Below are 22,824 nucleotides of genomic sequence, written 5' to 3'. Positions count from 1 at the left end.
TTTGTTTTTTCGGCTGTGCTGTTTTCAGGTATTTCTGTGCTGTTTCGACGGTTATCTCCCGGGCACGATGCTGGAGATACGCCTCCTCTCCGCTTCCATTTATTTCTCCTTTTTTCCGGCGTCCGGGTTCTCCGGGGTCGTATTCGCGTCGGCAGCTCGATTCTGTGACCGGACGAGCGCGCCCGCCTCCGCTCTCGCTCTCAAGACCCTGATGCTCCTCAGGCGCTCTCGCATCAGCCTCTTTATGACCGGGCACAGGTCGGCGAGCTGCCCCGCCCCGTAGCTCTCCAGGCTTCCCAGCTCTTCCGTGTCCAGAGGCGGCATTTTCTCGATTCCAAGCGGTCTCTTCCGAGCTCAGCTAGGACAACCTTTAAAACAAATACACAGAATTTAACCACCGCCATTCGACCGAGTGGGCCCACAGCGTCCCACTGGTCATCACCAGCCTGTTACTCAAACGGCTTCTCCCCCTCGCTTACCTCCCGAGCAGCCTTTCTCGGCAACGGGACCGAAAGCCGGCAATCTAACCGTCGCTGCCCAGCGCGCGGCGCGACAGGAAACGCCCAACATGGCGTCCGTGGCGTCATCACCGCGCGCCTCACGTCAGAACCAATCGGCTGTCGTGATCGCGCCCCGCCCCGCCCCATCCGAGCGGGAAGGGGCAGGTCCGGGAATGCGCATGCGTGCGTCCCCGCGCCGCTCCCTTCCGTCCAATGACTTGGCTCGGCTGCGGAGCCGCCTGGGAGGCGGGGCTGGGTCGCGGCCGCGGCCAATGGGGCCCCGGGTGAAGGGTGAGGGTGGAAGTGCCGGGCCGCCCGGGCTGCGGCCTCTGCCGGCGAGGGTGCGCGGGTGCGCGGGTGCGCGGCTCCCCGGTCGTCATGGAGGCGGCGTTGGCCGAGGAGCTCGATGAGGAGGAGCAGCTGGCGAGGAGGCATCGCAGAGAGAGGAAAGAGCTGCAAGGTGACGGGGCGGGCGTCCCCGGACGCGGCGGAGGGGCGCGCGGCGGGCGGTCCTGCGGGGCCCCGGGAGCCCCCCGCCCCCGCCCCGGAGGGGCCCTCGCCGCCAGGGCTTCGGGAGCTCCGGTGCCCCGGCGCGCAGAGACCCCCCGGCCCCGCTGACCCTGCCTGCCCGCTGCCCCGCCCCACCCCCCGCGGCCTCCCGAGACGCCTGCGCTCAGTCCCGAGGTCTCGGAAGGATGTGGACGGAGCTAACCCGAGACGTTACCCACCCCCCCGCCGCCCTCCCGTCACCCTCCCCCCCCGCCCTCCCGTCCCCCCCCCCCCCCGCCCTCCCGTCACCCCCCCCCCCCGCCCTCCCGTCACCCTGAACACACGTGCGGGGCGGGGGATGAGATCGAGTCATTGATTGATTGGACACGTGCGGTTCGGGTGACGAGATTGATTCATTGATTGGACACGTGCGGTTCGGGTGATGAGATCGGTTCATTGATTGGACACAGGTGCGGATCAGGTGATGAGATCGATTCATTGATTGGACACGTGCGGTTCGGGTGATGAGATTGATTCATTGATTGGACACGTGTGGTTCGGGTGATGAGGTCGGTTCATTGATTGGACACAGGTGCGGATCAGGTGATGAGATTGATTCACTGGACACACGTGCGGATCAGGTGATGAGATCGATTCATTGATTGGACACAGGTGCGGTTCGGGTGATGAGATCGGTTCATTGATTGGACACGTGCGGATCAGGTGATGAGATCGATTCATTGATTGGACACACGTGCGGTTCGGGTGATGATTGATTCATTGATTGGACACGTGCGGTTCGGGTGATGAGATCGATTCATTGGACACACGTGCGGTTCGGGTGATGAGATCGATTCATTGATTGGACACACGTGCAGATCAGGTGATGAGATTGATTCATTGATTGGACACACGTGCGGATCGGGTGATGAGATTGAACAGACCTGGGGATTGGGTGATGAGGAAGTTGGTTGATTGGACAGACGTGTGGATAGTGATGAGATTGATACACATGCGTATAGGGTGAGGAGATTGAACAGACGTGCTGATCGGGTGATGAGGAGATTTATTGATTGAACAGACGAACGGTTGGGTTGATGAGATTTTTTTTTTTTATTTATTTATTTATTTTTAATTTTTATTTATTTATGATAGTCACAGAGAGAGAGAGAGGCAGAGACATAGGCAGAGGGAGAAGCAGGCTCCATGCACCGGGAGCCTGATGTGGGATTCGATCCCGGGTCTCCAGGATCGCGCCCTGGGCCAAAGGCAAGCGCCAAACCACTGCGCCACCCAGGGATCCCGATGAGATTTTATTTATTGAATAGACATATGGTTCGGTTGTTGAGGAATTTTATTTATTGAACAGATGATTAGTTTGGTTGAGGAGGATTTTTATAGATTGATTGAACAGACCTACAGTTCCGTTGATGAGGATATTTATTTCTGATCTCTCCGTCTGGGCTCTTCTCTGTAAATGTGTGATTATGTGATCATCCTTCTTGTGTGCATCATTACTTGTCTGCAGCCTTTTCTCCCCTTGCCGTCATCCCCTGACTGTTCCTATTTCTCATCTCCTCTTAACCCCTGTGTGGTTGGCTTAATGTTTTTTTGTGGATTTTCAGCCAAAATTCAGGGTATGAAGAATGCTGTTCCCAAGAATGACAAAAAGAGGAGGAAGCAACTCACTGAAGATGTCGCTAAGTTGGAAGCAGAAATGGAACAGAAACATAAAGAAGAACTGGAGCAACTAAAGCTGAATTCTAAGGGGAGAAAAGTATGTCATGTTTCTCTTTGCCTGCGGCATCTGAAAGCTGCTTTTCACTATATGAAATCATAGTATTGGAAGAAATGGAAGTCACACAATCATGCTCATGTATCACCTTTCATGACAATTTCTGGGAGCAGGTTTACGTGGGAATGTATTTTTGTAAGGGAGGGCAGCAAAAAAAAAAAAAAAAAAAAAAAAAAAGGACACTTCAGTTATGTACTTGCCCCAAAAATGAACAGATTGATAAAGCGGACTAGAGGAAACTTCACCAAATGGAAGTTGGAGGATCAGATCTCTGGCCCCAGAATCGCCTTTAAATAGTATTGTAACCCTGGTCAAGTTACTTAAGCTTCCCGAGCATGAGCTTCTCCACATATAACATGATACAAATAATGCTGTTTAAGCACAAGAGTCTGTAAGAAAACAATGGGACAGCAAATGTGAGATCATGTTTAGGTTATAAAAGTGCATTATGAACAAGCTGTAACAAATGAAAATTCCTTTTTGTTTCTCGATAAATTGGAGTATGCTCTCATTTTAACTAATATTTAGTTCATCATTGTAGTAATAGACATTGTGTGCCAAAGACTTTTAACATATATATATATATATTTTTTTTTTAAAGATTTTATTTATTCATGAGGGAGAGACAGACAGACACACAGGCAGAGGGAGAAGGAGGCTCCATGCAGGAAGCCCGACATGGGACTCAATCCCGGGACTCCAGGATTACACTGTGGGCCGAAGGCAGGTGCTCAGCCACTGGGCCACCCAGGGATCCCCGACTTTTAACATATTATATGCATTATTCTCATGTGATTTTCATAGTAGCACACTATGAGGAACCCAGGAAGTAAATGTAGATAATCCCATTTTTCAAGAGACAAATAGGCTCAGAGAGATTAAGAACTTCCTTCTGAATTCATAACAGCTATTAAGTTGAGAGTTAAAAATCCGGACTGTCTTACTCCAAGATGTGAAATCAGAATTCTGTTATAACTTTGTGTGGTATGGTAGTTTATTGCATGGGTTTGGATATTAAGGATCACAGACTCTGTAGCCTTACTCCATTTTCTTTTTTTTTTTAAAGATTTTTATTTATTTATTAAGGACAGAGAGCACGTGAGAGAGTGAGCACAAGTGGGGGGTCAGGGCAGAGGGAGAGGAAGAAGCAGTCACCCCGCTGAGCAGGGAGCCCCATGTGGATCTCAGTCCGAAGACCCTGAGATCATGACCTGAGCCAAAGGCAAACGCTAAACTGCAACTGAACCACCCAAGCACCCCTCTGTTTTCTGTAGTTAGAAACTTCTTTTGTCTGTACAAAAACTTTATCTTCCATAATTTACTTTTATGTGGTTTATTTTTGGTTTGCTGTTGACAGGGAAAACAACTTGTCTTTACTGATTTACAGCGGTCATTATATTAAACATGGTCTCATTTTCTTTAGCCTTAATAGCTAGTCAGAAGATCCTGGCCTTTTATGCCTTAACGTATTTTATTGCCAAGTAACAAGGCGTGATGCTCCAGGTGTTTAATCGTGTTGTCACAATCTTGGTATTCCTGATTATCTCCCTATCTTTTCAATTAGCGAGATAGTCTGGTTTGCTCTTTCAATTTTCAGTTTTGAGAGTTCTTTCCTAGGTTTCCAAGGACAAAAATGTTTGATTTTTAAGCTACATACTGTTTAATGCTGTTAAAATACAAACTCCTATTTTACTTTGACCCGGTATCTTTTTCATTAACTTAAGCTGCTTTTCTTTCTGAACACTATCTGAATTCTCATGTCATTGCTTTCCAGGTGCTTTGTAGATTTTAGCAGATTCCTCTGAAAAATAAAAGAATTCTAATTTTACTAAAGTTGATATAGCCACTCTTTGAAGTCTTAATCTGATTTTGATATTTTGATACTTTGAGTATAGCCTTGGAGACTGCTGGCTTTTTTGTTGTTAGAGGCCTCATAACTAAGTTACAGTTGCAGTAATAAAATACTAGTTCTTAACGTTAATCATTAGACTAGCATCTTTCTTCTTCCCCAAACACGATAGCCATTTGATGATTAAGATTGGTCGGGATATTTCAACAATACATTAACTTTTTTTTTTTTTAAAGATTTTATTTACTTATTCATGAGAGACACACAGAGTGAGAGAGGCAGAGGGAGAAACAGGCTCCACGCAGGGAGCCCGATGTGGGACTCGATCCTGGGCCTCCAGGATCAGGCCCCGGGCGGAAGGCAGGCACTAAACCACTGAGCCACCCAGGGTTCCCTACATTAACTTTTCTACCTGTAGTTATCAGTTTGTAGATGGGAGAGGATAGAGAAAGCTCAACAGTATTCATCAGGTTCTGGCTAATTGAGATGGAGAAAGGCCTTTGCTGCCACATTTGAGGTTATGAAGGCAGTAATGACCTGAGCCAGCACATGATTTTATTATTTTCTTTTTTTAAAGATTTTATTTATGTGAGAGAAAGAGTGCGCATACTATGTGTGCACAGGGGGAGGAGCAAAGGATGAGCAGAGGGAGAGGGATAAGCAGACTCCCCACTAAGTGTGGAGCCTGATGCATGGCTCTCTTTCAGGACTCTGACATCATGACCTGAGCCAAAATCAAGAGTCTGACGCTTAACCGAGTCACTCAGGCGCCTCAGGACAGGACCTTAAAAATTTTATAAGTACTCTCAGCATTTAGAGAGGGGAAAGGTGAACTCCTCAATGAGTTGGCACTCACAGGAAGTATTCAGATTAATGGAGTGGAAATTTCTAGAAGGAAGGAAAGCCTGCAGGGATGAGCATTATCTTTGGAGAGCTCTAACAAGACTTTCTGGGAATCTGATGAATTCTCCCTTAAAAATAGAAAAAGACAAATCCATGTCACGTACTGTTGCATCTAGTACTGTCATTCAAATCTGAATTGTGGGATTACACATATTTGTGATTTTCAAAAATATAATACTTTAAAAAATAACTTGAAAGTATTTATTATTAACTTGTAATACTTTTGTTTCCTTCAGGTAGATTCTGTTGCGGTTAACATTTCAAACTTGGTTCTCGAGAATCAGCCACCTCGAATATCAAAAGCACAAAAGAGACGGGTATGAATGTCATGTCACCAAGTAATTAAGTTAGTGCTATACGTTTATTACTATCTTAGGTGTTGTATAGCCAAGGAATAGGAAAAGAAAATGTTGGAATTTCTTGTCAAAGGACCTGAACTAACATTTATTAAGCACTTGCTAGGTGCCAGATACAGTGCTAGGCATATAGATTATATGAAATATCATTTAGTCCTGATTATAATCCTGAGAAGCAGATTCTTATCCTCATTTTAAAGAGAAGAAAATATGGCTAAGCAATATAAAATAACACATTCAGCTTCCAGGTCTCCTAGAGAGTAGGGACAGGAAGGGGGTGTGCAAAGGATATTTTTTACAAATATATTATCCCAGACTTCATAATCTTCACATTGTGGGCCCAGGTGATTCTGATGCACAGTTTTGGTTAAAAACTATGGTAAAAAGTGGTGAAACAAGGCTTTGAATCTAGAAATTAAGCAAGATACACAGGTGTAACAAAATTCTCAGGATTATGCAGGTATCTTTGTAATGGTTAGTTGCAGTGAAAATTCAGAGAAGGAAACGTTCATTTGTGCCAAGTATTAAATAATGAGTTGGAATTTTAAGAAAGTACAGTTATTTAAGTAGGATATTTGAAGCAGGAGAAACAGCATGCACAGAAAAAAAATGTGAGCATGAAATTTTCCATTATTGGAGAGCTATAGGGAAGCTGATTAGTTGGAAGTAGTGAGTTCATGAAATCAAAATTATAGGAATGATATTAGATTAGGTAAGAGCTGTTCATTTGGAAAAAGAAGGGATTTAAATCCAGTACGTTTAGTTCCAAATGTTGTTACTAACACTTGATGTTTTATGGGATTTTTTATTTTTAAGCTAACTTAGCATTTTATAATTTAGTAGTACCTAATTTAATAGGACATGGTGTTTGGTGTCAGACATATGAAGGTTTTAATCTTACTATTTCGGTTTGGGGTAAGATTCTTCACCTTTTTAAACCTCAGTTTCATGTGTATAAAATGGGGGAAATAATACCTACTTTATAGAGTTGTTGTAAGTATTAAATACTGTACTGTTTCCAAAGCCCTAACACAAGGCCTGGAGAGCTAGTAGGTTAGCAAATGATAGTATTGTTTACCATGTTCCGTCTTGCATAGTGTGCCTCTTAGAAATTCAAGCCAAGATCGAGTCTTTTTTGTTGTTTGAAAGTTGATTAAGTTGCAAATTGTCAAACGTTTCTCATACGTATGTAGGATTTTATTTTCTTGAGTAAATATTACAATTATGAATGTCATAAAATCATAGACTTTGTGGTATCTTGGAAGTTAACCTGTTTTAACTTCCTACTTATGATGTGTATTCTCTTTGTGCTAGCCTTATAGTTGTCATCTAGCTTCTGTAGATCAAAAGCAAAGTTCAGAATTTTTGCTTGGCAGTGGCATAACAAAATACTTGTTGAATTGGCTCTATTTAGTAATTGATACATCTTAAGAGTAGCCTATTTAATTCTGGAAAACGAAGGTCCCAACTCCTTCTTGTCTTTATCAAATCTTACTCATCCCCAGCCGGACTCTTAGGCAACAAAACAACTCCCTTACTTTTCCCAAACATTTTGTTACTTTTCTCCTAAGATACTGCATAGCTGAAATGCATACCTTTTCAACCTTTTTTAACGAAAAAATTAGTATCTTCCCATAGTCACCTGCTTAAACACTTGGCAGAGAAAACACTCTAGAATTAATGCCTAAAGTTTTTTATTGCTTTGTTACGTTAATAGTATTAATAGTAATATTATTAATAGGATTCAGAACTGAAAACACTTAGGTTTATAATACAGTTTATATATACCTGAACTTTTTTCCCCCACCAAAGTCACCAAGTAAAATAAAAAGCCAATTACTTTATTGTGTATATCTTTGGGAGAGATACCATTCTCTCTTAGAAAAACATGACAAAACTTTATGAAGATTTATTATTGGAATACTGTAGAGCAAATATCTTATTTTTAATCTAGAAAAACAGAGGGAGTATTTTATTTCCTTCAGCAGACTTCAGTGAAGGAAGCTTTTCTGTATGCTGCAAAGAGCCCAAAGTAGAACTTAGAAGAATTTGGTTCCAAAAATAGGAAATTTGGGAGCTGGAATGAGATCTGGTTCAATTTCTTTATTTTACACATGAGAAAGCTGAAGCCCAGTTGTCTCAGTGGCAAACTGAAGTTTAATAGAAACCCAGGACGAGTACCCAGCTCTTAAGATTTCTCTTCAGAGTTGATTTAGCTGCATTACCATATTGGACGTAACTCTAGTTTTACTGACAGTATATTAATGAGTTAATTGCTGTTTTCACCCTAATTACCTAAGTATGTGTTTTCATTAGATTTAATTGTTGCCATTCTGTCTTCAGCACTAGGGCTGTAGCAACCACAGTGCCTAGCGCCATTGGGAAACTGGGAAACTATCGGTGGCTGGGAAGAGAATCCAATAAATTTCCCACCTTGTGCCCTCGAAAGAAAACACAATTGCTGTGTAACACTGAAGCAGAACTTGAGGGCAAAAGTGAAATGCTTAGATTAGTATTTTAGAGGATTAAATGGTTTTGCAGATAGTATAAAATTCCACTCTTCTAGTACTAGTATATGACATAATTAACTCCAGCTCCCATCTGCTCCAACTTTTATTCTGATTTAGGTGCCTGGATAGAAGGAGCGCTCTGTGTTGTCCTTGGTCCCACTCTGCTTCTAAACCAGCTGTATGGCCTTTGGAAATCTTTCTGCGTGCTGTTTCCTCAGAGGAAAGTGAAAGTGAGGGGTTTTGGATTAGATGATATCCAAGGTGCTTATCCTTCCTCTCCCCCCTGAAAATGTTTTTTAGACTTTTATAAAGTAACAGTGCCACCTTGTGTTTTAAGATTTGTATGCTACTGTGATGCATAGTTGTAGGTATGCAGTGAAATAAATTGGTTCATGTTACTTCTGGCATGGCTGGATTTGGGCAGAATAAACTTAAATGGCATATGTTTTATTAGGGAGATAATACGTTTTTTGATTCAGGTAACTTATAAATCACTTTAAGTTCCAGCATAGCACATAGCAGGCAAGTAGTTCAAGTCTGTAACATTAAGTTAAATTGAAATTTGCCTTTCCATTAATTTCTTGTTCCCCAAGGAGGAATGAGAGCTAGGGACGTGAAAATCTTTACTTTTTCTTACTTTTTCCTGGTTTACCAAATCCTTCACTGTAATTTGCTACCAATATCAAGATTAGTGGAATTTAACTTTTTTTGTTCTCTTAAATTGAAAAGCATTCATGATTTGTATATAGAACATATTCATGATAGAGAATTAGAAAGATGGAGAAAAGCACACATATACACATGCACACACACACAAAACAAAATGTATTTTGTAAACAAAATCCAGACATAAATACAGAAAACAAAGTAGTGGTTGCTAGAGGGGAGGTAGATGGGGGTATGGGTTTGGGGGAAAACAACTTATTTTGTAATCCTATGATCCAGAGAAAAGCACTGTAAATATTTTGTGTATATCTAAACAATATATAAATAGATTTAACATATGATTTAACATATCATATTAACATTTAACATATTTAACATATATTAATTATATACATACCTTTTTTGCCCCCAACCTCCTCTCTTAGCATGTTTTTATGGTACCCTGGCTATATGATCCTTATTTAGCTATGAAACATACAGTGCTTTCTTGCTTTGATCCTTGCTAGTATAACCGTCAGAATTTTTTTCCCTCATTTTTCTTACCTTCCCACTCTACTTCCTATCCATCCTCATGTCACAGATCTCATTGCCCTACCCTCACCCCATCTTTGCATATGTTGCCATGGGAAGAGCTTCTCTGAGATTTGAATAAGGAAAGCACATTGCAGAATGTAATATGATACCATTTTTCTTAAAATATTTTTTTCTATACTTCTTTATGAATACAAAGTGTTTTTGTTAAAACGCTTAGAAAAAAATCTACAAAGATACACACCAGACCTCTAGAGCAGGCACTGAAATAGGCAGTGGTCCTTAGGGGGACTTCAGTCTATCTGTAACATTTTAATTTTTTTTTAAAGATTTTATTTATTAATTCACGAGAGACACAGAGAGATAGAGAGGCAGAGACACAGGCAGAGGGAGAAGCAGGCTCCATGTGGGGAGCCTGACGTGGGACTCGATCTGCGGACTCCAGGATCATGCCCTGGACTAAAGGTGGTACTAAACCGCTGAGCCACCTGGGCTGCCCAACGTTTTAATTTTTATAAGAAAAATGTTTTTATCTGTTGCTTTGATTAAATGTGTATGCCTGTGTGTGTGTGTGTGTGTGTGTGTGTGTGTATGCACTGTTTTTTTTTTCTTTTTTCTTTAGGCTAGATAAATAGAATTCCTGTACCATCTAAAGGCTTTGGCATATTGATGCCTCCCTGGTGATTTAGCATGTTAATGCCCTAGTAGTTGAGTGATAAGAAGCTTGGATTAGCTTGGCATAAATATGATGATGATGTTGCTTTAAGGCCTAGGATAACTTAGTCTTAATGCAGTACTTTAAAATCAGTAAGTAGAATTTTTAGAAACTTGTCATGTAGTTTTTAAATAGACTTCAAAGAAAAATTTAAAGCCTTTTTTTTGTCCTAGTACAGAGCTTGGTGTTGGGTACATGCAGATGAGAATAAAGGAAGGAGTTCATAGTATAGAAAAGTTTGTAAGTGATGAGATCATCAATATGATAATGCTTGTGGGAGAAGGAAGATGGTAGGAAGTTTTGAGAGTCTTACATTTCTGTCTTCTCAATCAATGTAAAATAGTCCTAATTATTTGTGAATTAACTTTCTTCTATTCTCCTAGGACAAAAAAGCTGCATTGGAAAAGGAGCGAGAAGAAAGGATAGCTGAAGCTGAAATTGAGAACTTGTCTGGAGCTAGACATATAGAAAGTGAAAAACTTGCTCAAATATTGGCAGCTAGACAGTTGGAAATTAAACAGATTCCGTCTGATGGCCACTGTATGTACAGAGCCATTGAAGATCAGCTGAAAGAACAGAAATGCCCCTTGACTGTGGCTGCCTTGAGAAGTCAAACTGCTGAATATATACAAGGCCATGTGGAAGACTTTCTGCCGTTTTTAACAAATCCTAATACAGGAAATATGTATACTCCAGGTAATCTAATTTTCCAATTTTCCCCCACTTTTTCTACCTACCCCCCCCCCCCCCCGTCTTCTTGGCTGTTAAAATGATTCCTGGGATTGAGAAGAAGAAAAACCTGTGATCATTATTATGGAGGGAAAAAAATCTCAAAATTTAGGCAGAATTAATTTTTATTATTTTAATAGATACTAGTACATTTTGCTTGTTAAGATCTTTTAAGTACTTAACCACTCTTTGTGGCTAAATATATTTTATTTAAGATAAAAATGGGAATAGCATTATTATTGAAAAAATTGTAAGTTCACATGTCACAGATTTGGGTGTAGAGCAAGGTAAGCTTTGAGTAGTCTATGGACATATAAGGCCCCAGGACCATAAGGAGAGAATGATTGGGAAAACAAAATTCTTTCATCTTGTATTTTGGGAGATTTAATTTTCTCCGTAAGCCATATATTTAGGCAAAATTTGACTTTGCAAAACCAAAAATAAGTCATTTAATAACCTGCCTTATTATTCTTTATAATACTGTTAATAAGGTAAAATATTCATGGAGAGGTTAAAAAAAAAAAGCACAACTAGCAAGTAAAGGAGACCAGGTGAAAGCCTGAGAGTTTTGGGGGGAGTCAGGGGTATAACAGAGGCAAGTTAGTCCTTATGAGAAGACTGCAAGGTGTGGTGGTATCCCTTGGGAGCAAGTCATACGGCCAGGATGGGCTGGACAAGGGAAGGTTAAGGTTGGCTTTCTTTTAACGGAATCTCTAACTCTGCTAGTTGCAGGGCACTGGAAAAGAAGTGGCAACTCCGCATGCTGAATTTAAGAAAAAGATAAAAGACATAATTTCTTAATCATTCAGCCAATATCTATTTATTTATTTATTTATTTGTTTGTTTGTTTGTTTATTTATTTATTTAAATTTTTATTTATTTATGATAGTCACAGAGAGATAGAGAGAGAGGCAGAGACACAGGCAGAGGGAGAAGCAGGCTCCATGCACCAGGAGCCCGATGTGGGATTCGATCCCGCGTCTCCAGGATCGCGCCCTGGGCCAAAGGCAGGCGCCAAACCGCTGCGCCACCCAGGGATCCCTCAGCCAATATTTATTGAAGGCCATTAAGTGCCAGGGACTGTTCTAGGCGCTGTTCTGAGCATGGGGGATATAGCAGTGAATGGGGCAAACACACAGGACACAAGTTTTCTGTAGATGCCCTTAATTGTTTTCCCTTCCTCTAAACAGGGAGGCTGTTAGTTTCCCATTTTAACTTTCTGTATCAAAGTGTGTGTACTTGGGACCTGGGTGGCTCATTCAGTTAAGTGGCTGCCTTTGCCTCAGGTCATGATCCCAGAGTCCCCAGCTCCCTGCTCAGTGGGGAGCCGGCTTCTCCCTCTCCCACAGCATCTCCTCGCATGCACACTGTGCTCTCTCTCTCATTCTCTCTCAAAAAAGCAAAAAAACTTTTTAAAAAAGTACATATGCTCAAAATGTGCCATTAAACTGCAATTAGCTCTTTACGTCCTCTCATGACTGATCTAGGAAGCCCTTTCTTTGGGTAGAACTGATACTGAAGTAAATAAGGTGTAAATGCTTTCAAAAATAGCAAGTGGAAGCCCTATTTGCTGCTATTGCTGGGAAAGGAATTTCCGCTCATTTCACTTTTACCCCAGTTCTCTTCTCACATGTCTTTTTTTTTTTTTTTTTTAAAGATCTTATATATTTATTAATGAGAGATACACACAGAGAGAGAGAGAGGCAGAGACACAGGCAGAGGCAGAAGCAGGCTCCATGCAGGGAGCCCTACACGGGTCTCGATCCCGGGTCTCCAGGAGCAGGCCCGGGGCTGAGGGTGGCGCTAAAGTGCTGAGCCACCCGGGTCACCTCTTCTCACATGTCTTAATGGGTTCTGACAGTAGACCTGATTTAGTTGTTCAGTGTATTTTTTCAGATGCAGGTCTGGGCTTTAAAATACTATGTCAAGGTAGTGAATATGGTGGCCATTTGGGGGTTGCTTGGGTAAACAGAATAGCCTTGTTATGTAGTGAAGGTCCCTGGGCTTCAGTCTGAGAGAGAGAAACAGAAATGAATTGCTTTGCTCTCAGATGGAGAGGTGGTACAAAGTTGGAGCGATCTGGGAAGTGGATTAAATTCTCCAGAGCGCAGGGAAGAGAAACGAGAAAGGTCACAACTTGAGCAATGATCAGGAATTGTGGAGCCTACAAAAGGGATCTTGTAAGTTATGTATGAAAATTATTTTAAGTGCTATATTCTCATTTTTCTCTACAGAAGAGTTTAGAAAGTACTGTGATGATATCGTCAACACAGCTGCGTGGGGAGGTCAGCTTGAGGTAAGTTTGTAACTATTCATGGCATTTGTGGATCGTTAAGATTATCTCTAAATCTCATGTAGCATTCAGACATTTTTCAGATGATCCCAGTTTCTCATTGAATATCCCTTTTCTTTACGTATTTGCTTTTTCTCTACTGATGAAGCACTGAAATAAGGAGTTAACGTTCTTAGACTTGTGGTTAAAGTATGTATCTATGGGAAGTAAAGCCCTATTTCATTTTAAATAGCCCAGTGTTTGATCTGTGGGTTGATGAGGCTAATGTTGCCTCTGTGTGTTTGCATTTGTGATGCTGCTCCTGGCAATATATTTGATTTTCTTGGACTTACAGAAGTGAAGATTTTTTCAAGTACAGTAAAACTGACCCTAGTAGCTCAGCTGATGATGATCAGTATTGTAAAGTAGCATCCATTACATCAGAAATTTGAAAACTATTTTTCTGTGAAATTACAGGTCAGATCCTACCACAATACATTACGATTGGAATTTCAGTTGATACTGACTTCAAAGCAGTATTTGATGCATTAAAATTCACATCAGGAAGGAAATCAGTAGGAAATCAGTGTGTTCAGTCACTTGTAGGGAGTTAATCAGGATTTTTTTTTTTAAAGCTTTAACTTATTTGATTAACTTATTGTTAACTTTGTTTCATTAAACAAAATGAACAAAACACCTAATTGGTCCAAGTGGCAGCCCAGGGTATTTGAAAGTCAGGGAATGAGAGAGAAAGCCCTGAGTTTGGGTCTTGGCTTTCCTTCTACTTCTCAGTTTGGTGACCCTAGGGAGTCAGCCAACCTCCTGAGCTTGAGTTTCCTAATTGAGTGGGGGTCGTAAACTGCTGGTGTGTACTTGGTAGGTCATTGTGGCTTGGAGTATTTCACTTCTTCAAGAAGTATATATATATTTTTTCCAAGAAATGTATTTTTTAAAGAAATGATGTGAATGCTTCTTCAAAATCTTTGTTTCAGTAGTGCTGTATTTGTACCTCTTCTGAGCCACCAGAGGGAACTATATGTCCATTTGTTTTGTATGCTTCTCTTGGGTCTCTAAACTGAGGAAATTTTCATTGTGGCTTTGTGACTACATTAGGAGTAAAGATGCTTGAACTTTCTTTTGAGGGTCACAAATTAATGAGAACTAGAGACCTAAGCAAGTCTTCTTAAGTGGAGAAAAAAAATCTTTAAGGGGCGCTTGGGTGGCTCAGTTGGTTAAGTGTCTGCCTTCAGCTCAGATCATGGTCTCAGGGTCCTGGGATAGAGCCCTGTTTTGGGCTCCCTGCTCAGCAGGGCGTCTGCCTGTACCTCTGTTCCTTTACCTGTTCGTGTTCTCCCTCTCAAATAAATAAATAAAATCTTTAAAAAATTTTTTAGGAAAAAACTTTAAAATATCTTTTGACGAACAGTCATAAATTTTTGGTCTGTGAATTCATTTGAAATAAGAGCTGCTGTTTTCACAATGGGGTATATTTAAATTATTAAAGAGAAATTCTTTATGTAATTTCAAAAGACTTCAAAGGGATGTTAAGATTTCCAGAAATTGCTTTATGCCATCCATTCCTTGCTGGGTTTTAAAAAAAGTGATATTTCAGTTATAAGGAAAAAATGTCCCAAAGGAACATTTTATGAGATAGAATATGGGATTACGTTTGCTACTGTGCAGCATAGGATTTTCTTCATATTCCTGAAATAATTTCTTCGTTAAAACTTCCTAAAAGGACCATGCTCTAGACAGAATGTTCTTATAATCAGGCAAATATATAGATGAGGGCGCTATGATTGAGGACTGTTAAATGATTAATTTCGAACTTGGCCTCAAAGTCACATTTAGTTCAGTTGCAGATCATTTTATTTCCTTATGCTTGACTTCGGACAGGCAGCTTAACCATTCTCTGCCTCAGACTCTAGGTCTTTATTTATTTATTTTTAAGATTTCACTTATTTATTCATGAAAGACACAGAGGCAGAGACACAGGCAGAGGGAGAAGCAGGCTCCATGCAGGGAGCCCGATGCCGGACTCGATCCTGGGTCTCCAGGATCACGCCTTGGGCCGAGGGCAGACGCCCAACCACTGAGCCACCCAGGCGTCCCAGACTCTAGGTCTTTTACAGTAGTACATATCACATAGGGTTATTGGATATATGGGATATCCCAGAGGATTGAATTAATTAATACACATAAAGCGCTTTAGTGTGCTTGGTCATGGTAAGTCTAAACAATGTTACTACCAATATTTATTATTATTCATCTAACTTTAAGCTCTAATTCAATAACAAATGGTGTGAAATTAACATTGTGTATTAATCAGATGGAAATTCCATGAAAGTATAGTACAATTTCATATCCGTAACTCATTCTACTTATGCCTTGAAAATTATGGAACAGTGGTTATCAACACTGGTGTATGTTAGAATCATCTGGAAAGCTTTACAAAAAAATAATACATCTCAAAAAAAAAATACACCTCCTACTCTTACCTATTCTTTCTCTCCTTACCCCCAACACCTCCCAAATTGTAATTGATTTGGTCTAGTGCCTGAGCAATAGTATTTTTAAAAACTGGCAATATTCAAAAGTAGAAAGACTAGTATAATGAATCCAATCTACCCATGTCCTCACTTCATTAACTATGATATTGCTATTTCTTAAAAAGCTGTTGCGCAGCCAGGGCTTAAAACTTCTGCATTTGATTTAATAACTCTTATATTTGTTTTTTAAAAATTATGTATTAAAAAATAAAATAAAAAATAAAAATATGTATTAAGTGTCCACTATGTGGCAGGCTCTTGGTATACAGTGAGGAATAGAATATTCCTTGATCCATCCTGGATGATGTTTGCCCATACTCAATAGTTTATGATTTGAGTAAGATTTACCTTTTTATTTTCCTTACTAATACATTTTCTTTCCTTTAGCTAAGAGCCTTGTCTCACATTTTGCAAACACCAATAGAGATAATCCAGGCAGATTCTCCTCCTATTGTAGTTGGTGAAGAATATCCAAAAAAACCATTAATACTTGTGTAAGTACCTGGAAATTTCTACTGTTATGTGTTTCATAGTAAGACAAAAAGAATTATTCAAAGATTTTAGGTTGTGTATGTTGATTAATCAGGAAAAAAATCCAGCTGCATTAATTATGCTTATTTTATGTTAAAGGCAATTATGGAATTAGAAAGCACCATCAATATGTGATTTAGATAAGTGTTAAACTTCTAGTGGTTTATTCTTGTGTATGAATTAAGAATAAAATCATTTCTAAAGGTTACAGATTTTAGCATTAGTTTTCATATTTTCCCGGTTTCACACGAATGAAATGCTGTTTCAACAAGTGTAAAAGCTGAAATGTATTCATGTTGCCTAATTGTTTATTCCTTAGAGATTTTAAAAATTTATATTGTAGAAGTATTTTACATGAATGAGAATTCTTCGCTCAAACAAAGCATGGAGAATTTGCTTTTGGTTTTAGTGTTTATTAGCCAAACCTACAAAGGTAGTCATTAATGGCTTAGATTTAGGTGAAAATTTAAGCTTATTGAGCACTCAGCATTGTAGTATTTCCCTTTACCCCCCAGTGATTGTGTATTCCCTGACTTAAACTCAGTTACAGAGTTAGTGAACCAGATTTTACGGATTGCTGATGCTTTTCAAATGGTGTTGAACTTTTAAGTAATATGTCAATGAAGTCTTTGAATGATACCCCTGTAGAGTGATTCATTCAGAGTGTTTGGTTTTATATACATAATAAACATTTATATACAATGAATTAGTTTCGTCTAAACTACTCATTTCTCCTTTTCTCATTTCAGATATATGAGACATGCATACGGCTTAGGAGAACATTACAATTCTGTTACCCAGTTGGTGAACACAGCTACTGAAAATTGCAGCTAGTTTACAAAATGTTGCACAATTATGTTTTAGTACAGTGTGCTGATCTGACTATTCTTACAAGTGCTGAAACATTACTAACATTATGACATAATGTTCTAACATTACTGAAAAACACAACTACCTTAAATCAGTTTTATGACAAAGCTACTAAGAGACTTTAAAAAATGTGTCAGCGATAAACTTTAACCAGTGTTCCCTCAGTGGTATTTTAAAAACACTTGTGAGTCAGTTTTGGAGAACATCATTTACAGACCAAGATGGCACCCTGTTTACTGATATTTTTATTAATATAGTGTCCTGAACATTCTGTTCTGCACTGAAAATAAATTTTTTTTTCTCATTATTAAAAGCTTTCAGTAAGCATTTTAATGTAACTATTCTTGAAGAAATGAAATGACTCGGTCTCTTTGTCATTGCAAATATGTGGTAATGGTGACAGCAAATTTAATTAATGCTTATAAGTGAATCTGATTTCAGTAACCTTGGTACTGATGGGATTAATACTATGAAGCTTTTTATATAACCCTGTCAAAATGCAGCCATAAACCTTGCTTTAATAACTAAAAATTTTAAAATATTTATTCACATGGGAATCAGTTAAGTTTAAGAAATGAGACAAATTCAGAGGTAAATAGGTGTTTCCTATCAGATCAAACCTCTAAAGAATTAGATTAGCCTTTTATTTGTGTGCAAGTAAAGACCTGTCAGATTACTGTCTCTCTCATTTGTTACTCCTTGCTGTTTCTTAAACTTCAGAATAGAATTACTACTATCATTTTTTTTACAGTTTTTTTAATGTCTTTTATTTTTTAGTTTATTTTTAAGTTTTTTTAAGTAATCTCTCTGCCCAACATAGGGCTTGAATTCATGACCCTGAGATAGATAAAGAGTTGCATGCCCTACCAACTGAGCCAGCCAGGAGCTCCATCATTTCTTGATCATCTTCATAACTACAAATTTTTATATTCTTTGTTTTCCTCATCATCACTTAGCTGCTTTGTTTTCTTTGCAGCCTGTTCCACTAAGGAGCAGTTGGTGGTCTCTCTCTCTTATTCTTTAACTTGAACAAAGAGAAGGAGTAGCAATGTAAAAGGGTCCAGGGCCAACTTGACTTCAAATTCTTCCTCATTTCCAATTTGTTTTACAAGACCTCTCTTTTTGTTTCATCCTCTAGGATTAGAAGAAAGCCTTTGTTGTAATTTTAGTTAGCCTTATTAATGACACCTTTCCTTTATTTCAAATATTTGAGAATGTTTATATTATATGTAGGGATGAAGTTGAAGCCCACTGTTTGGGAGCCAAGACTGTATAGGAAAGACAGTATATAATACTTTGTGATATGAATGATTCATCTACCTCAGATTTCAGGTTACTGTTAACACTATTCTAAGAAGACAGTATCCATATATAGAAACATTTCTTATTGATAATGTTTTATGTAACTAAGTATTAGTAAGATGAGTCCTTTTGGGTTTGATCTATTTTTCCCAAATTAGGAATGAGTATTAAGACTTAGCATGAAGTTTATGATATATTTGAATTTTTGCTCCATGAATGCAACTTAATTTTTGTAGGTTAATACTGAGTTTTATAATATTAAAAACGGGTGTCAGCCTCACATGCCCGGCTGGTGACAATGTGGGAAGCTAGTAGGGATGGGTCAGCTTAGAGCAAGTTACGTACTGCATGAAGGTATTCCAATTCAAAAGAAGAAAAACCATTCTGTGTGCCAAACAAAATATATTCTGAAGGCTGACTGTTTTGTAATACTTGATCTGAAATTTTTGGGGTCTGAAATTTATAAAAGAATTAAATTATAAAATGCTAAATGGCTTGCCTTTATTATGAAGTAATCTGTTAGTTTAAAATCAAAAGAGAAGCATTAAGGAGTAAAGCAAATATCATGAAGCCTAGTTATTACAAATTGCCATCTATATTTACAATAACATTCGTAGCTATTTTTTTTCTAATAAGATGAGTGGAATTTCCTTGATTATAGGTTTATATTTTTTATTTTTTATTTTGAAACGGCCAATATGCTTATGAGTAAGATTTGTGTGGTCAGCTTCTGTTCTTTCATAAACTTCAGATAAAAATCATTTTAGCTGTAACCAAAAACTGAAGTCTTTAAAAAATGGCAGATGTTAATTTAAAAACAGCAGAGACTAATTTAGTTTGCTGTGTGATTATGGTCTAATGGAAGTTTCATAAGCTTTCTTTTCTCCTAACTCAGAAAAGTATATGTCAGAGTATGTCCTTAGCCAAGAATTTTATCCACTCAACATATGTTTACAAACTTACATAAAGAAAAAAGAATGTATGTAACTCTAGTGAGCAAGAAATATGGTTTTGCTCATATTATCTGATGTTTGCCAAAAGAAGAATAAAAGATGTATGAATTAAATCAACATTTGTCCAAATTGTAATTCTTGAATGTTCTTCTCAAATTGTTATAGAATTATATCCAGCCTTTATTTTGTCCTTACATATAATTGAGAATAATACAATTACAGATTCTTGCTTTAAGGGATTTGGAATAAATATATGAAGCATAGCATTATGTCTCAGGACAGAGGGAGATAAAGTGATAGGCATTTAGGCCATGGCTCTTAGAAATCAGGTTGAAGCTTAAAGCCTTTTAGAATGATGAAGGTTTATTTAGGACAAATGAATTCGAAGAATATTCTAAGACTCATGGGTGTTGAAGGAGACCAAGCACCTGTGTACAAGCATGTGAAGCAGTAAGAAGGAAATTTGTGCCGATTAGTGCTGGTACACAATTGTTAATGTATCCTTGGTTGTCATGCATGAACTAGCTGAAGAAGCAGATCTCTTTAGTTTCTGGGAATTTAATTGGGGATTTCATAATGTTTTTACCTTTTATTGAACAAATGAGTGGTTTTCTTCCTTTCCATATGTTTTCGCATATTGATTCTTCTTTCCTGTCTTACATCTTGTTTAAAATCCTTTTCCATCTTGCAGAAAAAATATAACTGAAAGGATTTTTATTTATTTATTTATTTATTTTAGAGCAAGTTGTAAGAAGTATCCTTTCTTGTTCAGCATTGTTCCCTCGTACGTGAAGGTGTTTGAGCTGCCATTCAGAGTTGAGCACTTCATCCAACTAGCTTCACCTAGCTTATTATCCTGGGCTCGGCGTAATCAGCACCAACCTGTCTGTACTCCCGTCCTCCCGGGCTGGGTGCCCCAGTTCATATGTGTTGATTCATAGTAACTGCACACCAGTAACTGGTTATATGTATTTAGTTTACTGCTATTACTTCCCTCTAGTCTCTAAGTGCTTAGAAACAAGAACTTTTTGATTATTAATAAAATACCTAGTACATTGCCTGGCCTCTATAGTAAGTGCTTCATAAATGTTAACAGTCATGAAAATTGAGACGATAGGATATGACACTGAGGAGTTGTCATTAGACTAATGGACCATTAGGACTAGGGAGAGGTATTGACTTAGCACTGTGCTTGCTCACAGAAAGGCTGCTTTCTAATTTACCTAACCCCTGGATGAATTTTTCAGTCTTTTGGTCGGTATAAGGGAGGAACAGAACCCAAGAGAGCTTTCTTTTTTATTCTGATTTGTTAATTTATCTTCATGTATCAATTAGGACAATCGGTTTTAACGAATGTACAGAGTATGAAGGTCCTTTGTGATAAGCGTATAAACCAAGGAAATACTATAAACTGTTAACATACTGACTAGGAAGTTCATAGTTGTCTTATTTCAGTATAATTAGGATGACTAGCACACCGTACTGAAGCAAATCACTACCATTCTGCTGAAATCAATTCTCTGAACAGGGATGACTTAGTCTTTCTCCTGAGTTTTCTTATTATGTTACCCTTATTTTGACAAAAGGAAAATTCTATTTACTATTTATAATCTTAACCAGTACAGTATCAACACGAGGCCTAAATGAGAACCCAATGCATGAGTTTACTGAGCAAAAATAATTACCCAGTTTTAAAAAGTAAATTGCTGTTTTTGAATCAGACATTCCACCCCCCCCCCCCCGCCCTAAAATCAGAGAGGCGTTCTGCACTCATATCAGAGTTTCTGAGCAATGACACCACAGACATGTTGAGCTAGATAATTTATTGTGAGGGCTGTGCTGTGCATCATGATATATTTAGGAGCATTGCTGGCCTCTACCACTAAATGCCAGTAGAACTTTCCATCCAGAGATGTGAGGAAGAAAAATTTCCAGATTTTTTAAATGTCTTCCTGGGGACAAAACTCTACGCCAGTTGAGAACCACTTACTAAATCTTAGGTTTTACTGCTAATGAGATTGGAAGGTTCTTTTTTTTTTTTTTTTTTTTTTTAATATTTTATTTATTTCTTTGAAGCAGAGCGAGCACAAGCAGGGGGAGCTGCAGAGGGAGAGGGAGAAGCAGGCATCCGGCTGGGCAGGGAGCCCGATGCAGGACTCCGTCTCAGGACCCTGAGATCATGACCTGAGCCTAAGGCAGATGATTACCAACTGAGCCACCCAGGTGCCCAAGATTGGAAAGGTCTAAGGAAAACCATAAAGAATAAAATTTGGGCACATTAGGCAGAGTTCTTTTGTATCTTTGGCAGCTGCCTAATGCTAGATAGACTACATGAACCCCCTTTGAAAAGCTCAGTGGACCTTAACTTTTGCTCTATTTTCATATTGTATCCTCACCCACTGAGATGTGTGTGTTTCACTTCTGAGACCACTGGTGATAGCAGTGAGGATACACTAGTCAGGCTGTGGTAACAAGTCAAAAGTTGGGGTTCCAACAAGGAGTGTTTCTTATGCTACATTTTGCCAGTTGGCTGGGAGCTATGCTCCATGTCTGTGTACTCTGGGACCCAAGCTGTCACTGTCTTAAACTTTTCCAGGAGACAGTATTCTAGAGTCTCACTCCAACAAATTCTGTGGTTCAGAAGAAACACTTGTTTCCATTCGCTGGCTTGAATTTGTCATATGGCCTCACCCAAGCAGGAAAGTACCCAGAGGTACAGCTCTGCCACGCATGTGTCCTTAAGGCAGACAGCTGGAATATTTGGGGAACATCATTAAGGATTTTCACATGTACTGGAAATTTTCACATGTACTGGAATTTGGGATCAGACCTAGATTGAAATCTTGACTAAGTTATTAAACTTGTGCATTTATTTACCCTTCCAGAGCTCCAGTTTGCTTGTTATGAAATAGGAATAACAACATTTACTTAGTAGGGGAATAACAGCAAATATGGAAGTTTAGATAATGAACCTAACATTTCAGCAAATGCTCTATAGTTTATGATAAATATGAAAATAATGGTTATTTTGCTGTGTTTTTTGTTTTTTTTTTTGGGGGGGGGGTTTGTTTTGTTTTTGCCCCAAAGTCACCTGGATGGGATGCAGACATCTGATAGAAAGGCTAGTGATTTGTTTTGGAAAAGTGGGGTCGTCAGGGTGGTTCACAAAGCAGAGCCTGAGATGCTGGAATGAGGGGGTATTTCACTGCTGCCCTTGGTATTCAGCTCAGAGGGATTTTCTGTAGCTTGTAGGCTACATTATGAGACTAAGGAAGCATCAGATAGTAAGGTAAAAATTCTTAGA

The 22,824-nt window shown here is 39.1% G+C and overlaps 1 protein-coding gene across 3 annotated transcripts; it reads left to right on the top strand.

Moving 5' to 3' along the window:
- The first annotated feature begins 764 nt into the window (after positions 1-764).
- On the top strand, positions 765-18,368 carry OTUD6B (OTU deubiquitinase 6B). Of its 3 annotated transcripts, none has more exons than XM_041769328.1 (7): positions 765-960; positions 2,615-2,766; positions 5,773-5,853; positions 10,698-11,010; positions 13,278-13,339; positions 16,252-16,358; positions 17,145-18,361. In XM_041769328.1, exons 1-7 carry the CDS (start codon positions 879-881, stop codon positions 17,227-17,229), a joined length of 882 nt encoding a protein of 293 aa, XP_041625262.1. In that variant the 5' UTR covers positions 765-878; the 3' UTR covers positions 17,230-18,361. The 3 variants fall into 3 exon arrangements, with proteins under 3 accessions (XP_041625262.1, XP_041625263.1, XP_041625264.1); XM_041769329.1 differs by lacking the exon at positions 765-960 and adding an exon at positions 8,520-8,663 and having other exon boundaries at positions 2,706-2,766; positions 17,145-18,368; XM_041769330.1 differs by lacking the exons at positions 765-960; positions 2,615-2,766 and adding an exon at positions 8,520-8,663 and having other exon boundaries at positions 5,774-5,882; positions 17,145-18,368.
- Positions 18,369-22,824: the final 4,456 nt, after the last annotated feature.

The sequence above is a fragment of the Vulpes lagopus genome, chromosome 9 (genome assembly GCF_018345385.1).
Source record: "Vulpes lagopus strain Blue_001 chromosome 9, ASM1834538v1, whole genome shotgun sequence".
NCBI classification, from domain to species: domain Eukaryota; kingdom Metazoa; phylum Chordata; class Mammalia; order Carnivora; family Canidae; genus Vulpes; species Vulpes lagopus.
The sequence above is the reverse complement of the archived record's forward strand: the minus strand, read 5'-3'. Positions and strand labels throughout refer to the sequence as shown.

Coding starts and splice junctions, on each gene's coding strand:
- OTUD6B (XM_041769328.1), top strand. CDS start 879: ATGGAGGCGGCGTTGGCCGAGGAGCTCGATGAGGAGGAGCAGCTGGCG. Junction 5,854..10,697: donor CAAAAGCACAAAAGAGACGG/GTATGAATGTCA, acceptor CTATTCTCCTAG/GACAAAAAAGCTGCATTGGA. Junction 16,359..17,144: donor AAAAAACCATTAATACTTGT/GTAAGTACCTGG, acceptor TTCTCATTTCAG/ATATATGAGACATGCATACG.